The sequence below is a fragment of the Haemorhous mexicanus genome, chromosome 1, assembly GCF_027477595.1.
Source record: "Haemorhous mexicanus isolate bHaeMex1 chromosome 1, bHaeMex1.pri, whole genome shotgun sequence".
Lineage (NCBI taxonomy): Eukaryota > Metazoa > Chordata > Aves > Passeriformes > Fringillidae > Haemorhous > Haemorhous mexicanus.
In genome coordinates this window covers 158,565,819-158,590,423 of record NC_082341.1, presented here as the reverse complement: position 1 = coordinate 158,590,423, position 24,605 = coordinate 158,565,819, and the positions used below count along the sequence as shown (strand labels likewise).

General features: G+C 64.7%; 2 protein-coding genes across 2 annotated transcripts in view; one reads left to right on the top strand and one right to left on the bottom strand.

Annotated features, from left to right (window-relative positions):
* Nucleotides 1–4,317: 4,317 nt before the first annotated feature.
* Nucleotides 4,318–10,441, bottom strand: EXOSC4 (exosome component 4). The gene is made up of 3 exons (XM_059868738.1): nt 10,165–10,441; nt 9,359–9,577; nt 4,318–5,076 (listed from the first exon to the last, which is right to left on the bottom strand). The coding sequence occupies exons 1-3, from the start codon at nt 10,333–10,335 to the stop codon at nt 4,705–4,707; spliced, it is 762 nt and encodes a 253-aa protein (XP_059724721.1). The 5' UTR covers nt 10,336–10,441; the 3' UTR covers nt 4,318–4,704.
* A 433-nt stretch (nt 10,442–10,874) lies between these two features.
* Nucleotides 10,875–24,605, top strand: part of OPLAH (5-oxoprolinase, ATP-hydrolysing) — a 75,632-nt gene continuing 61,901 nt past the window's right edge. Inside the window, 4 exon segments of the mRNA XM_059849680.1 lie at nt 10,875–11,484; nt 13,333–13,524; nt 19,050–19,164; nt 19,791–19,914. Coding sequence (XP_059705663.1) covers nt 11,311–11,484; nt 13,333–13,524; nt 19,050–19,164; nt 19,791–19,914 — 605 coding nt within the window. The 5' untranslated portion in view covers nt 10,875–11,310.

Below are 24,605 nucleotides of genomic sequence, written 5' to 3'. Positions count from 1 at the left end.
TCACAGCCCAGTGTCCCCAGAGTCCCCAAGGGCATCTGGTCATTGCAGGGTCACAGCCCAGTGTCCTCAGGACTGGTCACTGCAGTGTCCCCAGGATTGGTCACTCCAGTGTCCCCAAGATTGGTCACTGCAGGGTCACAGCCCCAGGGTCCCCAGTGTCCCCAGGGGCAGCTGGTCACTGCAGGGTCACAGCCCCAGTGTCCCCAGGACAGACGTGATGCTGCAGCTCCCAGGGGTCAGTTGGTCACCACAGAGTCCCCTGGGTCACTTGGCCATGGCAGTGTCCCCACAGTGTCCCTGTGGTCACTGTGCCATGGCAGTCCCTGCTCCACGGCCCACGTCCCCACGGTGGTCACTACGGTCGGTCACTGTGCCATGGTGGTGTCCTGGTGTCCCCAGGGTGGTCACTGTGGTCACTGGGCCATGGCCATGTCCCTGCAGTGGTCACTGTGCCATGGCTGTGTCCTGCTGTCCCCACGGTGGTCACTGTGGTCACTGAGCTATGGCCATGTCCCTGCAGTGGTCACTGTGCCATGGCAGCGTCCTGCTGTCCCCACAGTGGTCACTACGGTCAGTCACTGTGCCATGGTGGTGTCCTGCTGTCCCCATGGTGGTCACTGTGGTCAGTCACTGTGCCATGGCAGTGTCCTGCTGTCCCCACGGTGGTCACTGTGGTCACTGGGCCATGGCCATGTCCCTGCAGTGGTCACTGTGCCATGGCAGTGTCCTGGTGTCCCCAGGGTGGTCACTGTGCCATGGCAGTGTCCTGGTGTCCCCATGGTGGTCACTGTGGTCACTGCTCCATGGTGGTGTCCTGCTGTCCCCAGGGTGGTCACTGTGGTCACTGGGCTATGGCCATGTCCCTGCAATGGTCACTGTGCCATGGCAGTGTCCTGGTGTCCCCAAGGTGGTCACTATGGTCACTGGGCCACGACCATGTCCCTGCAGTGGTCACTGTGCCATGGCAGTGTCCTGGTGTCCCCAGGGTGGTCCCTATGGTCACTGAGCTATGGCCATGTCCCTGCAGTGGTCACTGTGCCATGGCAGTGTCCTGCTGTCCCCACACTGGTCATTATGGTCACTGTGCCATGGTGGTGTCCTGCTGTCCCCAGGGTGGTCACTGTGGTCATTGTGCCATGGCAGTGTCCTGGTGTTCCCATGGTGGTCACTGTGCCATGCCAGTGTCCTGGTGTCCCCACAGTGGTCACTATGGTCACTGTGCCATGGCCATGTCCCCACGGTGGTCACTGTGATGGTCACTGTGCCATGGCCATGTCCCCAGGGTGGTCACTGTGATGGTCACTGTGCCATGGCCTTGTCCCCATGGTGGTCAGTGCTCCATGGTGGTGTCCTGGGGCAGTCATGGCGGTCACTCAGTGCTCCACAGAATGTCCCCATGGTGGTCACTGTGGTCACTCAGCGCTCCATGGCAGCATCCCAGGGTGGTCACTGTGGTCACTCAGTGCTCCATGGCCATGTCCTGGGCTGGTCACTGTGGTCACTCAGTGCTCCATGGCCATGTCCTGGGGTGGTCACTGTGCTGGTCAGTGCTCCATGGCCATGTCCCAGGGTGGTCACTGGTCACTCAGTGCTCCATGGCCGTGTCCTGGGGTGGTCACTGGTCACTCAGTGCTCCATGGCCATGTCCTGGGGTGGTCACTGTGGTCACTCAGTGCTCCACGGCCATGTCCCGGGGTGGTCACTGTGCTGGTCAGTGCTCCATGGCCGTGTCCTGGGGTGGTCACTATGGTCACTCAGTGCTCCATGGCCATGTCCTGGGGTGGTCACTGTGCTGGTCAGTGCTCCATGGCCATGTCCTGGGGTGGTCACTGTGGTCACTCAGTGCTCCATGGCCATGTCCTGGGGTGGTCACTGTGGTCACTCAGTGCTCCATGGCCATGTCCTGGGGTGGTCACTGTGGTCACTCAGTGCTCCATGGCCATGTCCTGGGGTGGTCACTGTGGTCACTCAGTGCTCCATGGCCATGTCCTGGGGTGGTCACTGTGGTCACTCAGTGCTCCATGGCGGTGTCCTGGGGTGGTCACTGTGCTGCTCAGTGCTCCACAGCAATGTCCCCATGGTGGTCACTGTGGTCACTCAGTGCTCCATGGCCGTGTCCTGGGGTGGTCACTGTGGTCACTCAGTGCTCCATGGCCATGTCCTGGGGTGGTCACTGTGGTCACTCAGTGCTCCATGGCCATGTCCTGGGGTGGTCACTGTGGTCACTCAGTGCTCCATGGCCATGTCCTGGGGTGGTCACTGTGGTCACTCAGTGCTCCATGGCCATGTCCTGGGCTGGTCACTGTGCTGGTCAGTGCTCCATGGCCGTGTCCTGGGGTGGTCACTGTGGTCACTCAGTGCTCCATGGCAGCGTCCTGGGGTGGTCACTGTGGTCACTCAGTGCTCCATGGCCATGTCCTGGGGTGGTCACTGGTCACTCAGTGTTCCATGGCCATGTCCTGGGGTGGTCACTGTGGTCACTCAGTGCTCGAATGGCCATGTCCTGGGGTGGTCACTGGTCACTCAGTGTTCCATGGCCATGTCCTGGGGTGGTCACTGTGGTCACTCAGTGCTCCATGGCCATGTCCTGGGGTGGTCACTGGTCACTCAGTGCTCCATGGCCATGCCCTGGAGTGGTCACTGTGGTCACTCAGTGTTCCATGGCCATGTCCTGGGGTGGTCACTGTGCTGGTCAGTGCTCCATGGCCATGTCCTGGGGTGGTCACTGTGGTCACTCAGTGCTCCATGGCAGTGTCCTGGGGTGGTCACTGTGGTCACTCAGTGCTCCATGGCAGTGTCCTGGGGTGGTCACTGTGGTCACTCAGTGCTCCATGGCCATGTCCTGGGGTGGTCACTGTGGTCACTCAGTGCTCCATGGCCGTGTCCCAGGGTGGTCACTGTGGTCACTCAGTGCTCCATGGCGGTGTCCTGGGGTGGTCACCGTGGTCACTCAGCGCTCCATGGCCATGTCCTGGGGTGGTCACTGTGCTGGTCAGTGCTCCATGGCCATGTCCCAGGGTGGTCACTGGTCACTCAGTGCTCCATGGCCGTGTCCTGGGGTGGTCACTGGTCACTCAGTGCTCCATGGCCATGTCCTGGGGTGGTCACTGTGCTGGTCAGTGCTCCATGGCCATGTCCTGGGATGGTCACTGTGGTCACTCAGTGCTCCATGGCCATGTCCTGGGGTGGTCACTGTGGTCACTCAGTGCTCCATGGCCATGTCCTGGGGTGGTCACTGTGGTCACTCAGTGCTCCATGGCCATGTCCTGGGGTGGTCACTGTGGTCACTCAGTGCTCCACAGCAATGTCCCCATGGTGGTCACTGTGGTCACTCAGTGCTCCACAGCAATGTCCCCATGGTGGTCACTGTGCTGGTCAGTGCTCCATGGCCGTGTCCTGGGGGGGTCACTGTGGTCACTCAGTGCTCCATGGCCATGTCCTGGGGTGGTCACTGTGGTCACTCAGTGCTCCATGGCCACGTCCTGGGGGGGTCACTGTGGTCACTCAGTGCTCCATGGCCATGTCCTGGGGTGGTCACTGTGGTCACTCAGTGCTCCATGGCCGTGTCCTGGGGTGGTCACTGTGCTGGTCAGTGCTCCATGGCCGTGTCCTGGGGTGGTCACTGTGGTCACTCAGTGCTCCATGGCCATGTCCCAGGGTGGTCACTGTGGTCACTCAGTGCTCCATGGCCATGTCCTGGGGTGGTCACTGTGGTCACTCAGTGCTCCATGGCCATGTCCTGGGGTGGTCACTGTGGTCACTCAGTGCTCCATGGCCGTGTCCTGGGGTGGTCACTGTGCTGGTCAGTGCTCCATGGCCGTGTCCTGGGGTGGTCACTGTGGTCACTCAGTGCTCCATGGCCATGTCCTGGGGTGGTCACTGTGGTCACTCAGTGCTCCATGGCCATGTCCTGGGGTGGTCACTGTGGTCACTCAGTGCTCCATGGCAGCGTCCTGGGGTGGTCACTGTGGTCACTCAGTGCTCCATGGCCATGTCCTGGGGTGGTCACTGTGCTGGTCAGTGGTCCACAGCAATGTCCCCATGGTGGTCACTGTGGTCACTCAGTGCTCCATGGCCATGTCCTGGGGTGGTCACTGTGCTGGTCAGTGCTCCATGGCCATGTCCTGGGGTGGTCACTGTGGTCACTCAGTGCTGCATGGCCATGTCCTGGGGTGGTCACTGTGGTCACTCAGTGCTCCATGGCCATGTCCTGGGGTGGTCACTGTGGTCACTCAGTGCTCCATGGCCATGTCCTGGGGTGGTCACTGTGGTCACTCAGTGCTCCATGGCCATGTCCCAGGGTGGTCACTGTGCTGGTCAGTGCTCCATGGCAGCGTCCCGGGGTGGTCACTGTGGTCACTCAGTGCTCCACAGCAATGTCCCCATGGTGGTCACTGTGGTCACTCAGTGCTCCATGGCCATGTCCTGGGGTGGTCACTGTGGTCACTCAGTGCTCCATGGCAGCGTCCTGGGGTGGTCACTGTGCTGGTCAGTGCTCCATGGCCGTGTCCTGGGGTGGTCACTGTGGTCACTCAGTGCTCCATGGCAGTGTCCTGGGGTGGTCACTGTGGTCACTCAGTGCTCCATGGCCATGTCCTGGGGTGGTCACTGTGGTCACTCAGTGCTGCATGGCCATGTCCTGGGGTGGTCACTGTGGTCACTCAGTGCTCCATGGCCGTGTCCTGGGGTGGTCACTGTGGTCACTCAGTGCTCCATGGCCGTGTCCTGGCGCAGCCTGGCCCTGACCACACTGTCCAGCACGGCGTGCAGCCCCCGGCAGGCGGCCTGGGCAGCGTCCAGCACCGGCCGCAGCCGCTCCTGGTGCAGCCGGGCGCTGAGCTGGCACAGAGCCAGCTGCCCGCTGCCCGCCACCGTGGCCACGGCCAGCCTGGGACCCCCGGCCGCCTCCTCGGCCGCGCTCAGGTCGCTCAGGGCCACCGGGGGCCCGGCGGGGGGCTCGGCCAGCCCGGCTGAACCGGCCACCACGGCCCCGCGCAGCGCCACGCCCGCGTCCAGCAGCGCCAGCCCGGCCGCGCTCACACTGGCCCCCAGCTCACCTCCATCAGCCTGGAGAACCTGGGGGGACATGGGGTAGGGTTACCCCAAAATAAACCCTAAAACATCCCCTAAAACACCCCAAAACCCCACAGACCCCGTGTGCCCCAGCAGCGCCAGCCCGGCCGCACTCACGCTGGCCCCCAGCTCACCTCCATCAGCCTGGAGAACCTGGGGGGACACGGGCAGGGTCACCCCTAAATAAACCCTAAAACATCCCCTAAAACACCCCAAAACCCCACAGACCCCGTGTGCCCCAGCAGCGCCAGCCCGGCCGCGCTCACGCTGGCCCCCAGCTCACCTCCGTCAGCCTGGAGAACCTGGGGGGACACGGGGCAGGGTCACCCCAAAATAAACCCTAAAACATCCCCTAAAACACCCCAAAATCCACCCATAATCCACCCAAAACCCCACAGACCCCGTGTGCCCCAGCAGCGCCAGCCCGGCCGCGCTCACGCTGGCCCCCAGCTCGCCCCAGTCTGCCTGGAGAACCTGGGGGGACATGGGGCAGGGTCACCCCTAAATAAACCCCAAAACAAACCCTAAAACATCCCCTAAAACACCCCAAAATCCACCCAAAATCCCATAGTCCCTGTGTGCCCCAGCAGCGCCAGCCCGGCCGCGCTCACGCTGGCCCCCAGCTCACCTCCATCAGCCTGGAGAACCTGGGGGGACATGGGGCAGGGTCACCCCAAAATAAACCCCAAAGCAAACCCTAAAACATCCCCTAAAACACCCCAAAATACCCCAGAACATCCCCTAAATCAGCCAAAAACCCCACAGACCCCGTGTGCCCCAGCAGCGCCAGCCCGGCCGCGCTCACGCTGGCCCCCAGCTCGCCCCAGCCTGCCTGGAGAACCTGGGGGGACACGGGGCAGGGTCACCCCTAAATAAACCCCAAAACAAACCCTAAAACATCCCCTAAAACACCCCAAAATCCCACAGACCCCGTGTGCCCCAGCAGCGCCAGCCCGGCCGCGCTCACGCTGGCCCCCAGCTCGCCCCAGTCTGCCTGGAGAACCTGGGGGGACATGGGGCAGGGTCACCCCTAAATAAACCCCAAAACAAACCCTAAAACACCCCAAAATCCACCCAAAATCCCATAGTCCCTGTGTGCCCCAGCAGCGCCAGTCCGGCCACGCTAACGCTGGCCCCCAGCTCACCCCCGTCAGCCTGGAGAACCTGGGGGGACACGGGGCAGGGTCACCCCAAAATAAACCCCAAAACAAACCCTAAAACATCCCCTAAAACACCCCAAAACACCCCAGAACATCCCCTAAATCAGCCAAAAACCCCACAGATCCCTCATGCCCCAGACATGCTCCCCCTGATCCCCAGCTCGTCCTCATCTTCTTGCAGCACCTGTGGTCGGGGACACCCCAAAAACACCCAAAATACCCCAAAACCCCACAGACCCTGGGTGAGCACGGCCCCTCCAGGACCCCCAAATCCCCCCAGGACCCCCCCAAATCTCCCCTGTCTCATCAGCATGTGCACATGGATCTGGGAGCGGAGATAGAGCTGGCTGAGCACGGCACCTCCAGGAACCCCCAGACCCCCCAAATCCCCCAGAACTCCCCCAAAACTCCTCCCAAACCCCCCCAAATTCCCCCAAACTCCATCAGGACCCCCCAAATCCCCCCAGGACCCCCCCCAAACCCCCCCAGGAGCCCCCCAAACCCCCCCAGGACCCCCTCAGGACCCCCCAAACTCACCTGGACGTGCACGTCGATCTGGGAGCGGGGATAGAGCTGGCCCAGCACGGCTCCCTCCAGCACACCCCGCAGCAGCAGCGCCCCCCAAACCCCCCCAGGACCCCCCAAACCCCCCCAAATCCCATCAGGACCCCCCCAGGATCCCCCCAAACTCACCTGGACGTGCACGTCGATCTGGGAGCGCGGGTAGAGCTGGCCCAGCACGGCTCCCTCCAGCACGCCCCGCAGCAGCAGCGCCCCCCAAACCCCCCCAGGACCCCCCCCAAACCCCCCCAAACCCCATCAGGACCCCCCCAGGATCCCCCCAAACTCACCTGGACGTGCACATCGATCTGGGAGCAGGGATAGAGCTGGCCCAGCACGGCTCCCTCCAGCACGCCCCGCAGCAGCAGCGCTCCCCAAACCCCCCCCAGGACCCCCCCAAACCCCCCCAAACCCCCCCAAATCCCATCAGGACCCCTTCAGGACCCCCCAAACCTGACCTGGACGTGCACGTCGATCTGGGAGCGGGGATAGAGCTGGCCCAGCACGGCTCCCTCCAGCACGCCCCGCAGCAGCAGCGCCCCCAAGGACCCCCCAAACCCCCCCAGGAGCCCCCCAAACCCCCCCAAATCCCATCAGGACCCCCTCAGGACCCCCCAAACCTGACCTGGACGTGCACGTCGATCTGGGAGCGGGGATAGAGCTGGCCCAGCACGGCTCCCTCCAGCACACCCCGCAGAAGCAGTGCTCCCGAAACCCCCCCAGGATCCCCCCAAATCCCCTCAGGACCCCCCCAGGACCCCCCCAAATCCCATCAGGACCCCCCCAGGATCCCCCGAAACTCACCTGGACATGCACGTCGATCTGGGAGCGGGGATAGAGCTGGCCCAGCACGGCTCCCTCCAGCACGCCCCGCAGCAGCAGCGCCCCCCAAACCCCCCCAGGACCCCCCCAAAACCCCCCCAGGAGCCCCCCAAACCCCCCTAAATCCCCTCAGGACCCCCCAAACCTGACCTGGACGTGCACGTCGATCTGGGAGCGGGGATAGAGCTGGCCCAGCACGGCTCCCTCCAGCATGCCCCGCAGCAGCAGCGCCCCCCAAACCCCCCCAGGAGCCCCCCAAACCCCCCCAAACCCCCCCAGGACCCCCTCAGGACCCCCCAAACCTGACCTGGACGTGCACGTCGATCTGGGAGCGGGGATAGAGCTGGCCCAGCACGGCTCCCTCCAGCACGCCCCGCAGCAGCAGCGCCCCCCAAACCCCCCCCAGGACCCCCCCAAACCCCCCCAGGACCCCCCCAAAACCCCTCAGGACCCCCCCAGGACCCCCCCAAATCCCATCAGGACCCCCTCAGGACCCCCCCCAAACTCACCTGGACGTGCACGTCGATCTGGGAGCGGGGATAGAGCTGGCCCAGCACGGCTCCCTCCAGCACGCCCCGCAGCAGCAGAACTCCCCTCCAAACCCCCGCAGACCCCCCAAACCCCCTCAGGACCCCCTCAAACCCCCCCAAATCCCCCCAAACCTGACCTGGACGTGCACGTCGATCTGGGAGCGGGGATAGAGCTGGCCCAGCACGGCTCCCTCCAGCACGCCCCGCAGCAGCAGCGCTCCCCAAATCCCCCCAGGACCCCCCCAAACCCCCCCAAACCCCATCAGGACCCCCTCAGGACCCCCCCCAAACTCACCTGGACATGCACGTCGATCTGGGAGCGGGGATAGAGCTGGCCCAGCACGGCTCCCTCCAGCACGCCCCGCAGCAGCAGCGCTCCCCCAAACCCCCCCAAACCCCCCCCCAAACTCCCCCAGGACCCCCCCAAACCCCCCCAGGAGCCCCCCAACCCCCCCCAAATCCCATCAGGACCCCCCCAAACCCCCCCAAATCCCATCAGGACCCCCTCAGGACCCCCCAAACTCACCTGGACGTGCACGTCGATCTGGGAGCGGGGATAGAGCTGGCCCAGCACGGCTCCCTCCAGCACGCCCCGCAGCAGCAGCGCCCCCCAAACCCCCCCCAGGACCCCCCCAAACCCCCCCAGGACCCCCCCAAAACCCCTCAGGACCCCCCCAGGACCCCCCCAAATCCCATCAGGACCCCCTCAGGACCCCCCCCAAACTCACCTGGACGTGCACGTCGATCTGGGAGCGGGGATAGAGCTGGCCCAGCACGGCTCCCTCCAGCACGCCCCGCAGCAGCAGAACTCCCCTCCAAACCCCCGCAGACCCCCCAAACCCCCTCAGGACCCCCTCAAACCCCCCCAAATCCCCCCAAACCTGACCTGGACGTGCACGTCGATCTGGGAGCGGGGATAGAGCTGGCCCAGCACGGCTCCCTCCAGCACGCCCCGCAGCAGCAGCGCTCCCCAAATCCCCCCAGGACCCCCCCAAACCCCCCCAAACCCCATCAGGACCCCCTCAGGACCCCCCCCAAACTCACCTGGACGTGCACGTCGATCTGGGAGCGGGGATAGAGCTGGCCCAGCACGGCTCCCTCCAGCACGCCCCGCAGCAGCAGGGCTCCCCCAAACCCCCCCAGGACCCCCCCAAACCCCCCCAAATCCCCTCAGGACCCCCTCAAACCCCCCCAAATCCCCCCAAACCTGACCTGGACGTGCACATCGATCTGGGAGCGCGGGTAGAGCTGGCCCAGCACGGCTCCCTCCAGCACGCCCCGCAGCAGCAGCGCTCGCTCCCCCGCCCGGCGGTCGCTCCCGCCCGGGCCCGGCCGGCGCCGCCGCTCGCCGCCCCCCGCGAACGGGGCCGAGCTGCAGCGGACACTGAGCAGGGCCCGGTCCGGGGGGGCCTTGGCTCGGGACCCCCGCACCTGGGGGGGGAAAGGGGGTTGGAGTGAGTGGGGGGCTACCCGACCCCCAAACCTGAGGGGGAAAGGGCTGGGAGTGGGGGACACACACGTGGGGGAGGGGGGGGCTGTGGGACCCCCATATGGGGGGGGCCTTGGCCCGGGACCCCCAAACCTGAGCGGGCAAAATGGGGGCAGGGAGTGAGGGGGACACCCACATAGGGCGGGACCCCCATATGGGGGGGGGGGGGGGGCTTAGCCCAGGACCCCCGAACCTGGGGGGAAAGAGGGGTTGGAGGGGGGGGACACACACGGGGGTGGTCTTGGCTCGGGACCCCCAAACCTGGGGGGGAAAGGGCTGGGAGGGAGGGGGGGCTACACACATGGGGGGGGCTGGCTGTGGGACCCCCATATGGGGGAGTGAGAGAGAGAAATGGGGGGGGGGGGTCTCAGGACAAGGGGTGCACAAACTGGGGAGGGGGTGTTTCAGAATGGGAGACCCTGAAAACCCCAGGGAGGGGGGGTCACAGGCCCTGAAGGGGGGGGCACAACCCCCATGGGGGGGGGTCACAACCCCCATGGGGGTTCCTCAGCCCCGGGGCCCCGCTCACCTCGTGCGGGCCGTACACGGCCGCCAGCACCTTGGTGTTGCCCTGCTCCAGGTAGGCCGAGCCGTCGGCCCGGGCCAGAACCCCGAGCCGGGCCCGCACCTTGCGCAGCTCGTCCGGCCGCCGCCCGTCCGCCCGGAACCCCGCGTCCGACACCAGCTCCAGCCCCGCCATGCCGCCACCGCCGCCGGTACCACTCCCGGTGCCGTTGCCGCCGCCGGCGCCGCGTGTGGGGCCGGACTACAACTCCCGGCGTGCACCGCGCGCCGCCGTCACTGCCCGTGCGCGCCGTGAGGGGCTGGACTACAACTCCCGGCGTGCCCCGCGCGCGGCCTTTGGCGCCCGCGCCCGCCACGAGAGGGCGGACTACAACTCCCGGCGTGCACCGCGCGCCGCCGTCTCTGCCCGCGCGCGCCACGAGAGGGGGGACTACAACTCCCGGCGTGCACGGCTAGAGGCGCCCGCCAACGGGAGGCACCGCCCCCCTAACTTCCCGCGGCTGAGGCCACGCCCCCATCGGCTGGTCCTACATTGACCACACCCACTGTGACGCAATCACCACACTAGGCCACACCCCCAAGGTCACCCGGTCGAGGTCGCGCTGTCCATAGACCACGCCCCTTGGACCACGCCCCTCAGCTAGAGACCACGCCCCGTCACGGAGGCGGTGTCCCGGTGACGCCCCCTGGCGGCCCCGCCCCCTCCGAGGCCCCGCCCCCTCGACCCGTTCGCGGCACCGAACGGGACCGGGCGGCACCGGAGCGACCGCAGCGCCCCCTGGCGGAGCGGCACCACCCCCGGACCCCCCCTCGGGCACGGCCGAACCTTCCCGGGCCGTCCCGGTCCCGGTCCGGGTCCCGAGCGGGCACCGCCGGCCGTCCCCGAGCCCTCGGACCGGGTCAGAACCGGCACCGAGACAGCGCCGAGCCCTCGTCCCGCCCTCACCGGGCGGCACCGAGCGCTCCCCGGGCCGGACCGGGCGGCACCGCTCTGCCGGCCGCCGCTGACCCCGTCCGGCCAGCTCTGACCTTGCCCAGGCCGGACCGGTCCGGACCGGAGCGCCCCGAGCGCCGCCGCTCCCCGCCCGGTGTCGGTCCCGGTGTCGGTCCCGGTGCCGGTCCCGGTGCCGGTCCCGGTGCCGGTCCCGCCATGGCGGCTCCGCTCGGCCCCGCCGGGTTCCAGTTCGCCATCGACCGCGGCGGGACCTTCACGGACGTGTTCGCCCGCTGCCCCGGCGGCCGCGTCCGCGTCCTCAAGCTGCTCTCCGAGGACCCCGCGTACCGGGACGCGCCCACCGAGGGCATCCGCCGCGTCCTGCAGGAGGTGCGACCCCCGGGACCCCCGGCGGGACTGCGGGGGGACAGCGGGGACAGCGGGAGCACGGCGGGGACACGGCGGGACCCCCGGGACCCCCGGGGAACGGCGGGGACATGGCGGGACCCCCCCGCCCCAAGTGCCCTGCGGGACCACCGGGACCCCCCAGGATACGGACATGGCAAGACCCCCCGGGAGTACGGCAGGGACATGGCGGGACCACCGGGACCCCCCCCAGGTGCCCTACCGGGACCACCGGGACCCTCCCCCAGGTGCCCTGTTGGGACCACCGGGACCACCGGGACCCCCCCCAGGTGCCCTACCGGGACCCCCCCCAGGTGCCCTGCTGGGACCACCGGGACCCTCGGGACCCCCGGGAGCACGGCAGGGACATGGTGGGACCCCCGGGACCCTCCCCCAGGTGCCCTGTTGGGACCACCGGGACCACCGGGACCCCCCCCAGGTGCCCTGCTGGGACCACCGGGACCCCCGGGACACGGCTGGGACAGCGAGGGGACAGTGGGAGCCCCCCGAGTGCCCTACTGGGACCTCCGGGACCCCCCCCCAGGTGCCCTGCTGGGACCCCCGGGACCCCCCGGAACCAGCCCCTGGACCCCCTTCTGAGAACCACCAGAACCCCCCCCAGACCCCCACAGGGTCTCCCCCAAATACCCTCGGGACCCCCCTCTCCTGGGGACCTCCCTCAGGAACTCCCCGGGGCCCCTGAACCCACTGGGACCCCCCCCCAAATGCCTCTCCCAGGAAATCCTGGGACCCCCCCCCAAGGGGACTCCCCCAGACCCCTCAGGACCCCCCCCCCCCCGTCCCAGCCCTGGGCCCATCTGGACCCCCCGTCCCACCCCGTGCTGGGGGTCCCCAGGTGGGTCTGGGGGTCCCTAAATGGGTCTGGGGATCCCTGAATGGGTCTGGGGATCCCTGAATGGGTCTGGGGTCTCTAAATGGGTCTGGGGTCCCTGAATGGGTCTGGGGTCTCTAAATGGGTCTGGGGGTCCCCAAATGGGTCTGGGGTCTCTAAATGGGTCTGGGGGTCCCCAAATGGGTCTGGAGGTCCCTGAATGGGTCTGGGGTCCCTAAATGGGTCTGGGGTCCCTGAATGGGTCTGGGGGTCCCCAAATGGGTCTGGGGGTCCCTAAATGGGTCTGGGGTCCCTGAATGGGTCTGGGGGTCCCCAGGTGGGTCTGGGGGTCCCTAAATGGGTCTGAGGGTCCCTGAATGGGTCTGGGGTCCCTAAGTGGGTCTGGGGGTCCCTAAGTGGGTCTGGGGTCCCTGAATGGGTCTGGGGTCACTAAATGGGTCTGGGGGTCCCCAAATGGGTCTGGAGGTCCCTAAATGGGTCTGGGGTCCCCAACAGGAGCTGGGTGTGCCCCTGCCCCGGGATCAGCCCCTGGACGGATCCCGGATCCAGTGGATCCGCATGGGCACCCTGAGGGGCTGGGGGTCCCTAAATGGGTCTGGGGGTCCCCAAATGGGTCTGGGGGTCCCTTAATGGGTCTGGGGTCCTCAAACAGGAGCTGGGTGTGTCCCTGCTCCAGGACCAGCCCCTGGACGGATCCCGGATCCAGTGGATCCGCATGGGCACCCAGAGGGGCTGTGGGTCCCTAAATGGGTCTGGGGTCCCTGAATGGGTCTGGGGTTCCTGAATGGGTCTGGGGTCCCGTAATGGGTCTGGGGTCCTCTAACAGGAGCTGGGTGTGTCCCTGCCCCGGGACCAGCCCCTGGACGGATCCCAGATCCAGTGGATCCGCATGGGCACTGGGGGGGCTGGGGGTCCCTAAATGGGTCTGGGGTCCATAAATGGGTCTGGGGTCCCTAAATGGGTCTGGGGTCTCCCCACAGGAGCTGGGGGTGCCCCTGCCCCGGGACCAGCCCCTGGACGGATCCCGGATCCAGTGGATCCGCATGGGCACCACGGTGGCCACCAACGCGCTGCTGCAGCGCCGGGGCGAGCGCGCGGCCCTGGCCGTGACCCGCGGCTTCCGACACCTGCTGCACATCGGCACCCAGGCCCGGCCCCGCCTCTTCGACCTGGTGAGCACACCTGGGCACACCTGGGCACACACCTGGGCACACCTGGGCACACCTGGGCACACACCTGGGCACACCTGGGCACACCTGGGCACACACCTGGCACACACCTGTACCCCAAACCCACCCCGACACCTGCTGCACATCGGCACCCAGGCCCGGCCCCGCCTCTTCGACCTGGTGAGCACCTGGGCACACCTGGCACACCTGGGCACACCTGGGCACACACCTGGGCACACACCTGGGCACACCTGGGCACACACCTGGGCACACACCTGGGCACACCTGGGCACACACCTGGGCACACACCTGGGCACACCTGGGCACACCTGGGCACACACCTGGGCACACCTGGGCACACCTGGGCACACACCTGGGCACACACCTGTACCCCACACCCATCCCCAAACCCACCCCAACACCTGCTGCACATCGGCACCCAGGCCCGGCCCCGCCTCTTCGACCTGGTGAGCACACCTGGCACTCCTGGGCACACCTGGGCACACCTGGGTACTCACCTGGGCACACACCTGTACATACAACTGGGCACACACCTGGGCTCACACCTGGGCACACCTGGCACACCTGCCACACCTGGGCACACACCTGGGCACACACCTGGCACACCTGGGCACACCTGGGCACACACCTGGGCACACACCTGTACCCCAAACCCACCCCGACACCTGCTGCACATCGGCACCCAGGCCCGGCCCCGCCTCTTCGACCTGGTGAGCACCTGGGCACACCTGGGCACACCTGGGCACACACCTGGGCACACCTGGGCACACACCTGTACCCCAAACCCACCCCGGCACCTGCTGCACATCGGCACCCAGGCCCGGCCCCGCCTCTTCGACCTGGTGAGCACCTGGGCACACCTGGGCACACACCTGGGCACACACCTGGGCACACCTGGGCACACACCTGGGCACACCTGGGCACACACCTGTACCCCAAACCCACCCCGACACCTGCTGCACATCGGCACCCAGGCCCGGGCCCGCCTCTTCGACCTGGTGAGCACCTGGGCACACCTGGGCACACCTGGGCACACCTGGGCACACCGGGGCACACACCTGGGCACACACCTGGGCACACACCTGTACCCCAAACCCACCCCGACACCTGCTGCACATCGGCACCCAGGCCCGGCCCCGCCTCTTCGACCTGGTGAGCACCTGGGCACACCTGGGCACACACCTGGGCACACACCTGGGCACACACCTGGGCACACACCTGTACCCCAAACCCACCCCAAACCCACCCCGGCACCTGCTGCACATCGGCACCCAGGCCCGGCCCCGCCTCTTCGACCTGGTGAGCACACCTGGGCACACACCTGGGCACACACCTGGGCACACACCTGGGCACACACCTGGGCACACATCTGGGAACACCTGTACATACATCTGGGCACACCTAGGAACACACCTGGCACACCTGGGCACACACCTGGGCACACACCTGCCACACCTGGGCACACACCTGGGCACACCTGGGCACACACCTGGGCACACCTGGGCACACACCTGGGCACACCTGGGCACACCTGGGCACACACCTGTACCCCAAACCCACCCCGACACCTGCTGCACATCGGCACCCAGGCCCGGCCCCGCCTCTTCGACCTGGTGAGCACACCTGGGCACACCTGGCACACCTGGGCACACACCTGGGCACACCTGGGCACACCTGGGCACACCTGGGCACACACCTGGGCACACACCTGGGCACACACCTGGCACACCTGGGCACACCTGGGCACACACCTGGCACAAATGGGTACACCTGGGCACACACCTGTACATACAACTGGGCACACACCTGGGCACACACCTGGGCACAAACCTGGGCACACCTGGGCACACCTGCCACACCTGCCACACCTGGGCACACACCTGGGCTCACACCTGGGCACACCTGGGCACACACCTGTACATACACCTGAGCACACCCCTGGGCACACCTGGGCTCACACCTGGGCACACCTGGCACACCTGGGCACACCTGGGCTCACACCTGGGCACACCTGGCACACCTGGGCACACCTGGGCTCACATCTGGGCACACACCTGTACCCCAAACCCACCCCAAACCCACCCCGACACCTGCTGCACATCGGCACCCAGGCCCGGCCCCGCCTCTTCGACCTGGTGAGCACACCTGGGCACACACCTGGCACACCTGGGCACACCTGGGCTCACATCTGGGCACACACCTGGGCACACCTGGGCACACCTGGGTACTCACCTGGGCACACACCTGTACATACAACTGGGCACACACCTGGGCTCACACCTGTGCCTGCCCTGGCACTGCCAGGGTCAAGGTGCCACATCCCCCTGTCCCAATGTCCCCTGGGGTGGCAGTGCCAGGTCCCTGTGCCCGCAGTGCCACACGGTGTCCCCTCAGTGTCCTGTGACCCCCCCCCGTGTCCCCTCGGTGTCCCCTCAGTGTCCTGTGACCCCCCCGTGTCCCCTCAGTGTCCCCTCGGTGTCCCCTCAGTGTCCCCTCAGTGACCCACGTGATGTCCCTCGATGTCCCCACACTGACACGTGTGATGTCCCTCACGGTGTCCCCTCTGTGTCCTCTCTGTGTCCCCACACTGCCCCACGTGATGTCCCACACGGTGTCCCCTCTGTGTCCCCCCCGGTGTCCCCCCGGTCTCCCCACACTGCCCCACGTGATGTCCCACACGGTGTCCCCTCTGTGTCCCCCCCGGTGTCCCCCCGGTCTCCCCACACTGCCCCACGTGATGTCCCTCGGTGTCCCCTCGGTGACCCGTGGCCGCCTGGCACGGGGCTGCCACGTCCTGTGACCGGCACCGTGTCCCGTGACTGGCACCGTGTCCCCTGTGTCCCCCACAATGTCCCCTCTCAGGCTGGCACTGTGTCCCCTGTGTCCCAGAGTGTCACCACCACCCTGTCCCTGTGTCCCCTCCTGGGCTGGCACTGTGTCCCCTGTGTCCCAGAGTGTCACCACCACCCTGTCCCTGTCCTCTCTCAGGCTGGCACCGTGTCCCCTCTCAGGCTGGCACCGTGTCCCCTCCCAGGCTGGCACTGTGTCCCCTGTGCCCCACAGTGTCCCCTCCACCCTGTCCCCGTGTCCCCTCTCATGCTGGCACTGTGTCCCCTGTGCCCCACCCTGTCCCCACCACCCTGTCCCCGTGTCCCTACTGGGGCTGGCACTGTGTCCCCTGTGTCCCAGAGTGTCACTACCACCCTGTCCCTGTGTCCCCTCCTGGGCTGGCACTGTGTCCCCTGTGCCCCACACTGTCCCCTCTCAGGCTGGCACCGTGTCCCCTGTGTCCCAGAGTGTCACTACCACCCTGTCCCTGTGTCCCCTCCCTGTGTCCCCCACAGTGTCCCCTCTCAGGCTGGCACTGTGTCCCCTGTGTCCCACAGTGTCCCCTCCACCCTGTCCCTGTCCCCTCCCAGGCTGGCACTGTGTCCCCTGTGTCCCAGAGTGTCACTACCACCCTGTCCCTGTGTCCCCTCCCTGTGTCCCCCACAGTGTCCCCTCCCAGGCTGGCACCGTGTCCCCTGTGCCCCACAGTGTCCCTTCTGTGGGGCTTGGTGTCCCCCCGTGTCCCCCCTGTGGCCCCTGTCCCTGTCCCTGTCCCGTGTCCCCCCCCGTGCCCCCTCTGTCCCTGTCCCTGTCCCCTGTGTCCCCTCCGTGTCCCCCTCTGTCCCCCACAATGTCCCGTGTCCCCTCTGTCCCCCCGTGTCTGTGGCCGCGTGTCAGGGCCAGCCGGGTGTCCTTGGCGTGTCCCCTGTCGCTGTCCCTGTCCCTGTCGCTGTCCCCGTGTCCCCTGTCCCTGTCCCCGTGTCCCTGTCCCTGTCGCTGTCCCTGTCCCGTGAGCGGGGCCGGGCTCGGGGCCAGGCCCGGCTGGAGCCAGCGGGACAGGGGACACGGGGGGGGACACAGGGACACGGGGGGGACACGGGACAGGGGACATGGGGGACACAGAACAGGGGACATGGAGGGAACACGGGACAGGGGACACGGGGGACACGGGACAGGGGACAGGGGACACGGGGTGGGGCACGGGGACAGGGGACACGGGGGGACATGGTCACAGGAGGGGGGACATGGGGGGTGACATCCCTGTGCCACCTTAGTGCCATGCCTGTGACACCCCTGAGACCTCCCAGTCCTGTCCCAGTGCCACCCCAGTCCTGTCCTGGTGTCACCCCACTCCTGTCCCCGTCCTGTCCCAGTGCCACCCCAGTCCTGTCCCAGTGCCACCCCGCTCCTGTCCCCATCCTGTCCCAGTGCCACCCCAGTCCTGTCCCAGTGCCACCCCAGTCCTGTCCCAGTGCCACCCCGCTCCTGTCCTGGTGTCCTCCCCCTCCTGTCCCTGTCCTGTCCCTGTCCCAGTGCCACCCCGATGCCACCCCAGTGCCATCCCAGTGTCCCCCGGTGCTGTCCCTGTCCTGTCCCCCCAGGTGCCATCGCAGTGCCACCCCAATGCCACTGTTGTCCCAGTCCCCAGTGCCACCCCTCTGCTGTCCTGGTGCTGTCCCTGTCCTGTCCCCCTCCTGTCCCAGTGCCACCCCAGTCCTGTCCCTTTCCTGTCCCAGCCCCAGCCCTGGTGCCACCCCAGTGCTGCCCTGTGTCCCCGCGGTGCCACTCCAGTGCCACCCCACTCCTGCCCCGTGTCACTCTGGTGCCACCCCAGCAATGTCACCCCCTGTCCCCACGGTGTCACCCTGGTGCCACCCCACTCCTGCCCCGTGTCACTCTGGTGCCACCCCAGCAATGTCACCCCCGTGTCCCCGCGGTGCCACTCCAGTGCCACCCCAGCGATGTCCCCCCTTATCCCCACGGTGTCACCCTGGTGCCACCCCAGCAATGTCACCCCCGTGTCCCCGCGGTGCCACTCCAGTGCCACCCCAGCGATGTCCCCCCTTATCCCCATGGTGTCACCCTGGTGCCACCCCAGCAATGTCACCCCCGTGTCCCTGCAGTGTCACTCCGGTGCAACCCCAGCGATGTCCCCCTTGTCCCCACGGTGTCACCCTGGTGCCACCCCAGTGCTGCCCTGTGTCCCCGCGGTGCCACTCCAGTGCCACCCCACTCCTGCCCCGTGTCACTCCGATGTCCCCCCTTGTCCCCAGGGTGTCACCCTGGTGCCACCCCAGCGCTGCCCTGTGTCCCCGCGGTGCCACCCCTGCAATGTCACCCAGTGACACTCTGGTGTCACCCCCGTGTCCCTGCAGTGTCACTCCGGTGCCACCCCAGCAATGTCACCCCTTGTCCCCACGGTGTCACTCTGGTGCCACCCCAGTCCTGCCCTGTGTCCCCGCGGTGTCACTCCAGTGCCACCCCCCTCCTGTCCCGGTGCCACCCCTGTCCCTGCCCTGTCCCTGTTCTGTCCCCCTCCCGTCCCAGTGCCACCCCAGTCCTGCCCCGTGTCCCCGCGGTGCCACTCCAGCGCCCCCCAGCGATGTCCCCCGTTGTCCCCGCGGTGTCACTGGGGTGATGTCACCCCGTGTCACCCGGTGTCACCGCTGTCCCCGCAGGAGGTGGCCATGCCCGAGGTGCTCTACGAGGAGGTGATCGAGGTGGACGAGCGGCTGATCCCGGAGCAGGAGGATTGTCACCTGCCCGGCAGTGACAGCTGGCCCCGGGTGCAAGGTGGGACACTGGGAGGTGGCACTGCCATTGTCACCTGCCCGGGAGTGACACCTGGCCCCGGGTGCAAGGTGGGACACTGGGGGGTGGCACTGCCATTGTCACCTGCCCGGCAGTGACACCTGGCCCCGCGTGCAAGGTGGGACACTGGGGGGTGGCACTGCCATTGTCACCTGCCCGGCAGTGACACCTGGCCCCGCGTGCAAGGTGGGACACTGGGGGGTGGCACCTTGCTGGTGTCACCCCTGTCACTGTCCCCTGCTGCTCTGTGAGGTGGCACCTGGGGGTTTAGGGGGTCTCAGGGGGGGAGGTGACACTGTCCCTGTCCCCAGGTGTCTCAGGTGTCACCTGCTGGTGCAGCGGGGCTGTCCCAGGGCTGCAGGTGACACTGCTGTCCCCCCAGGTGTCTCAGGTGTCACCCTGCTGGTGCAGCGGGGGGGATGGCGCTGTCCCAGGGCTGCAGGTGACCCTGTCCCTGTCCCCAGGTGTCTCATGTGTCACCTGCTGGTGCAGCGGGGCTGTCCCAGGGCTGCAGGTGACACTGCTGTCCCCCCAGGTGTCTCAGGTGTCACCCTGCTGGTTCAGCGGGGCTGTCCCAGGGCTGCAGGTGACCCTGTCCCTGTCCCCAGGTGTCTCAGGTGTCACCCTGCTGGTGCAGCGCCCTCTGGACGTGTCGCGGCTCCGCGCGGACCTGGAGCGGCTCCTGGCCCGCGGCATCCGGAGCCTGGCGGTGCTGCTGCTGCACAGCTACGCGTGAGAAATGGGGGGTCCTGGGGGGTCCGGGGGGGTCCTGGGGGGGATTTGGGGGGGATTTGGGGGGGTCCTGGTGGGGATTTGGGGGGTCCTGGGGGGCTTTGGGGGGTCCTGGGGGTCCCCAGAGCCTAGCGGTGCTGCTGCTGCACAGCTACGTGTGAGAATGGGGGGTCCTGGGGGGTCCTGGGGGGTCCTGGTGGGGATTTGGGGGGTCCTGGGGGGCTTTGGGGGGTCCTGGGGGGTCCCCGGAGCCTGGCGGTGCTGCTGCTGCACAGCTACTCGTGAGAAATGGGGGGTCCTGGGGGGCTTTGGGGGGCTCCTGGGGGGGATTTTGGGGGGGTCCTGGCAGGGATTTGGGGGGTTCTAGGGGGCTTTGGGGGGCTCCTGGGGGGTTCTGGGGGGGATTTGGGGGGTCCTGGGGGGCTTTGGGGGGTCCCTGAGTGTCCCCAGAGCCTGGCGGTGCTGCTGCTGCACAGCTACACATGAGTGGGGGGATTTGGGGGGGTCCTGGGGGAATTTGGGGGGTCCTGGGGGGTCCTGGGGGGCTTTGGGGGGTCCTGGGGGGTCCTGGGGGGGATTTGGGGGGGTTCTGGGGGGCTTTGGGGGGGGTCCTGGGGGGTCCCCAGAGCCTGGCGGTGCTGCTGCTGCACAGCTATGTGTGAGAAATGGGAGGATTTGGGGGGTCCTGGGGGGCTTTGGTGGGTCCTGGGGGGATTTAGGGGGTCCTGGGGGGTCCTGGCAGGGATTTGGGGGGTCCTGGCAGGGATTTGGGGGGGTCCTGGGGGGATTTGGGGGGGTCCTGGGGGGCTTTGGGGAGCTTTTGGGGGTCCTGGGGGAGGTTTGGGGGGTCCTGGGGGGTCCTGGCGGGGATTTGGGGGGTCCTGGCGGGGATTTGGGGGGCTCCTGGGGGGTTCTGGGGGGGATTTGGGGGGGTCCTGGGGGGCTTTGGGGGGTCCTTGGGGGTCCCCAGAGCCTGGCGGTGCTGCTGCTGCACAGCTACGCGTGAGAAATGGGGGGTCCTGGGGGGCTTTGGGGGGCTCCTGGGGGGGATTTGGGGGGGTCCTAGGGGGTCCTGGGGGGCTATGGGGGGCTCCTGGGGGGGATTTGGGGGGGATTTGGGGGGGTCCTGGTGGGGATTTGGGGGGTCCTGGGGGGCTTTGGGGGGTCCTGGGGGGTCCTGGCGGGGATTTGGGGGGGATTTGGGGGGGATTTGGGGAGTCCTGGCAGTGCTGCTGCTGCTGCAGAGCTACACGTGAGAAATGGGGGGTCCTGGGGGGCTTTGGGGGGTCGTGGGGGGGCTTTGGGGGGTCCCTGAGTGTCCCCAGAGCCTGGCGGTGCTGCTGCTGCACAGCTACGTGTGAGAAATGGGGGGTCCTGGGGGTCCTGGGGGGTCCTGGGGGGCTTTGCGGGGATTTGGGGGGTCCTGGCGGGGATTTGGGGGGTCCTGGGGGGCTTTGGGGGGTCCTCGGGGGTCCTGTCAGTGCTGCTGCACAGCTACACGTGAGTCTGGGGTCTCTGGGGGGTTCCAGAGGGGATCTGGGGGGGTCCCAGGTGACCTCAGGTGACCCCCAAATGACCCCCGGGTGCCCCTCAGGTGTCCCCCAGGTGTCTCAGGTGTCCCCCAGGTGTCTCAGGTGTCCCTCAGGTGTCCCCCAGGTGTCTCAGGTGTCCCTCAGGTGTCCCTCAGGTGTCTCAGGTGCCCCCAACCCAAAATTTCCAAAGATCCAACACTGCCCCAAACTCACCTGAAAACCACCAAAAAATGGAGAAATTTGGGCAAAAAGGGGAAATCCACCCCAAATCCACCCCAAATCCACCCCAAATCCACCCCAAATTCAGCCCCAGTTCACCCCAAATTCAGCTGAAATTCACCCCAAACTCACCCCAAATTCAACCTAAATTTTACCCCAAATTCAGCCCAAAATTCACCCCAAAATTCACCCCAAATTCACCCCAAATTCAGCCCCAAATTCAGCCCAAACTCACCCCAAATTCAGCTCAAAATTCACCCCAAATCCGCCCCAAATTCAGCCCCAAATCTCCCCAAATTCACCCCAAAATTCAGACTCAAATCACCCTAAATTCACCCCAAAATTCAGCCCAAACTCAGCCCCAAATCACCCCAAATTCACCCCCAAATTCACCCCAAATTCACCCCAAAATTCACACCAAATCACCCTAAACTCACCCCAAATTCAGCCCCAAATCACCCCAAATTCATCCCAAATTCAGCCCAAATTTCACCCCAAAATTCACCCAAATTCAGCTCCAAATCACCCCAAACTCACCCCAAAATTCACCCCAAATTCAGCCCCAAATTCACCCCAAAATTCACCCCAAAATTCACCCCAAATTCAGCCCAAATCACCCCAAATTCACCCCAAATTCAGCCCCAAATTCACCCTAAATTCACCCCAAATTCAGCCCCAAATCTCCCCAAATTCACCTCAAAATTCACTCCAAAATTCAGCCCCGAATTCAGCCCAAAATTCACCCCGAATTCAGCCCCAATTCCCCCCAAATTCACCCCAAATTCAGCCCTAAATCACCCAAAATTCACCCCAAAATTCACCCCAAATTCAGCCCCAAATCTCCCCAAATTCACCCCAAAATTCACCCCAAATTTACCCCAAATTCAGCCCCAAATCTCCCCAAATTCACCCAAAAATTCACCCCAAATTCAGCCCTAAATCACCCCAAATCCACCCCAAAATTCACCCCAAAATTCACCCCAAAATTCAGCCGTAAATCACCCCAAATTCAGCCCCAAATCCTCCAAATTCACCCCAAATTCACCCCAAAATTCATGCCAAATCACCCTAAACTCACCCCAAATTCAGCCCAAATTCACCCCAAACTCACCCCAAATTCAGCCACAAATCTCCCCAAATTCACCTCAAAGTTCACTCCAAAATTCGCCCCAAATTCAGCCCAAATTTCACCCCAAATTCAGCCCCAATTCCCCCCAAATTCACCCCAAATTCAGCCCCAATTCCCCCCAAATTCACCCCAAATTCAGCCCTAAATCACCCAAAATTCACCCCAAAATTCACCCCAAATTCAGCCCCAAATCTCCCCAAATTCACCCCAAAATTCACCCCAAATTTACCCCAAATTCAGCCCCAAATCTCCCCAAATTCACTCCAAAATTCACCCCAAATTCAGCCCTAAATCACCCAAAATTCACCCCAAAATTCACTCCAAAATTCACCCCAAATTCAGCCCCAATTCCCCCCAAATTCACCCCAAATTCAGCCCTAAATCACCCCAAATTCAGCCCCAAAATTCACTCAAAAATTCACCCCAAATCACCCCAAATTCACCCCAAACTCACCCCAAAATTCAGCTCAAAATTCAGCTGAAATTCACCCCAAATTCAGCCCTAAATCACCCAAAATTCACCCCAAAATTCACTCCAAAATTCACCCCAAATTCAGCCCTAAATCACCCCAAATTCACCCCAAATTCAGCCCTAAATCACCCCAAATTCAGCCCCAAAATTCACTCAAAAATTCACCCCAAATCACCCCAAATTCACCCCAAACTCACCCCAAAATTCAGCTCAAAATTCAGCTGAAATTCACCCCAAATTCAGCCCTAAATCACCCCAAATTCACCCCAAATTCAGCCCCAAATCCTCCCAAATTCACCCCAAAATTCACCCCAAAATTCACCCCAAAATTCACCCCAAATCACCCCAAATTCACCCCAAAATTAACCCCAAAATTCACCCCAAAATTCACCCCAAATTCAGCCCCAAATCTCCCCAAACTCACCCCAAATTCACCCCAAACTCACCCCAAAATTCAGCTCAAAATTCAGCCCTAAATCACCCCAAATTCACCCCGAATTCAGCCCTAAATCACCCCAAATTCACCCCAAACTCACCCCAAAATTCACCCCAAAATTCACCCCAAAATTCACCCCAAATTCACCCCAAATTCACCCCAAACTCACCCCAAATTCACCCCAAATTCACCCCAAAATTCAGCCCCAAATTCACCCTAAAATTCACCCCAAATTCACCCCAAATCCTCCCAAATTCACCCCAAATTCACCCCAAAATTCACCCCAAATTCAGCCCCAATTCTCCCAAAATTCACCCCAAAATTCACCCCAAATTCAGCCCCAATTCCCCCCTAATTCACCCCAAATTCACCCCAAATCTCCCCAAATTCACCCCAAAATTCAGCCCTAAATCACCCCAAATTCACCCCAAATTCAGCCCCAATTCTCCCCAAATTCACCCCAAATTCACCCCAAATTCACCCCAAATTCACCCCAAAATTCATCCCAAATTCAGCCCCGCCCCCCTCGGGGCGTTAATTAGCACAGACTTGGGACTAATTAGCACCAAAGTGTCGTTAATGAAACCCAATTAGCGTTAATTAGAGGCAGTAATTTCACCCGGGGAACCCTCGGTGGGAGGGGCCCGGAAAATTCCAGAAAGGGAAAGGAAGGGCTGGAAAATGGGGAAAAAAGGGAAAAAATCCCCAAATTGGGTCTGGGGGGGGAAAATGGGGAAAAAAGGGAAAAAATCCCCAAATTGGGTCTGGGGGTGGGAAATGGGGAAAAAAGGGGAAAAATCCCAAAATTGGGTCTGGAGGTGGAAAATGGGGAAAAAAGGAGAAAATCCCAAAATTGGGTCTGGGGGTGGAAAATGGGGAAAAAAGGGGAAAAAAACCCCCAAA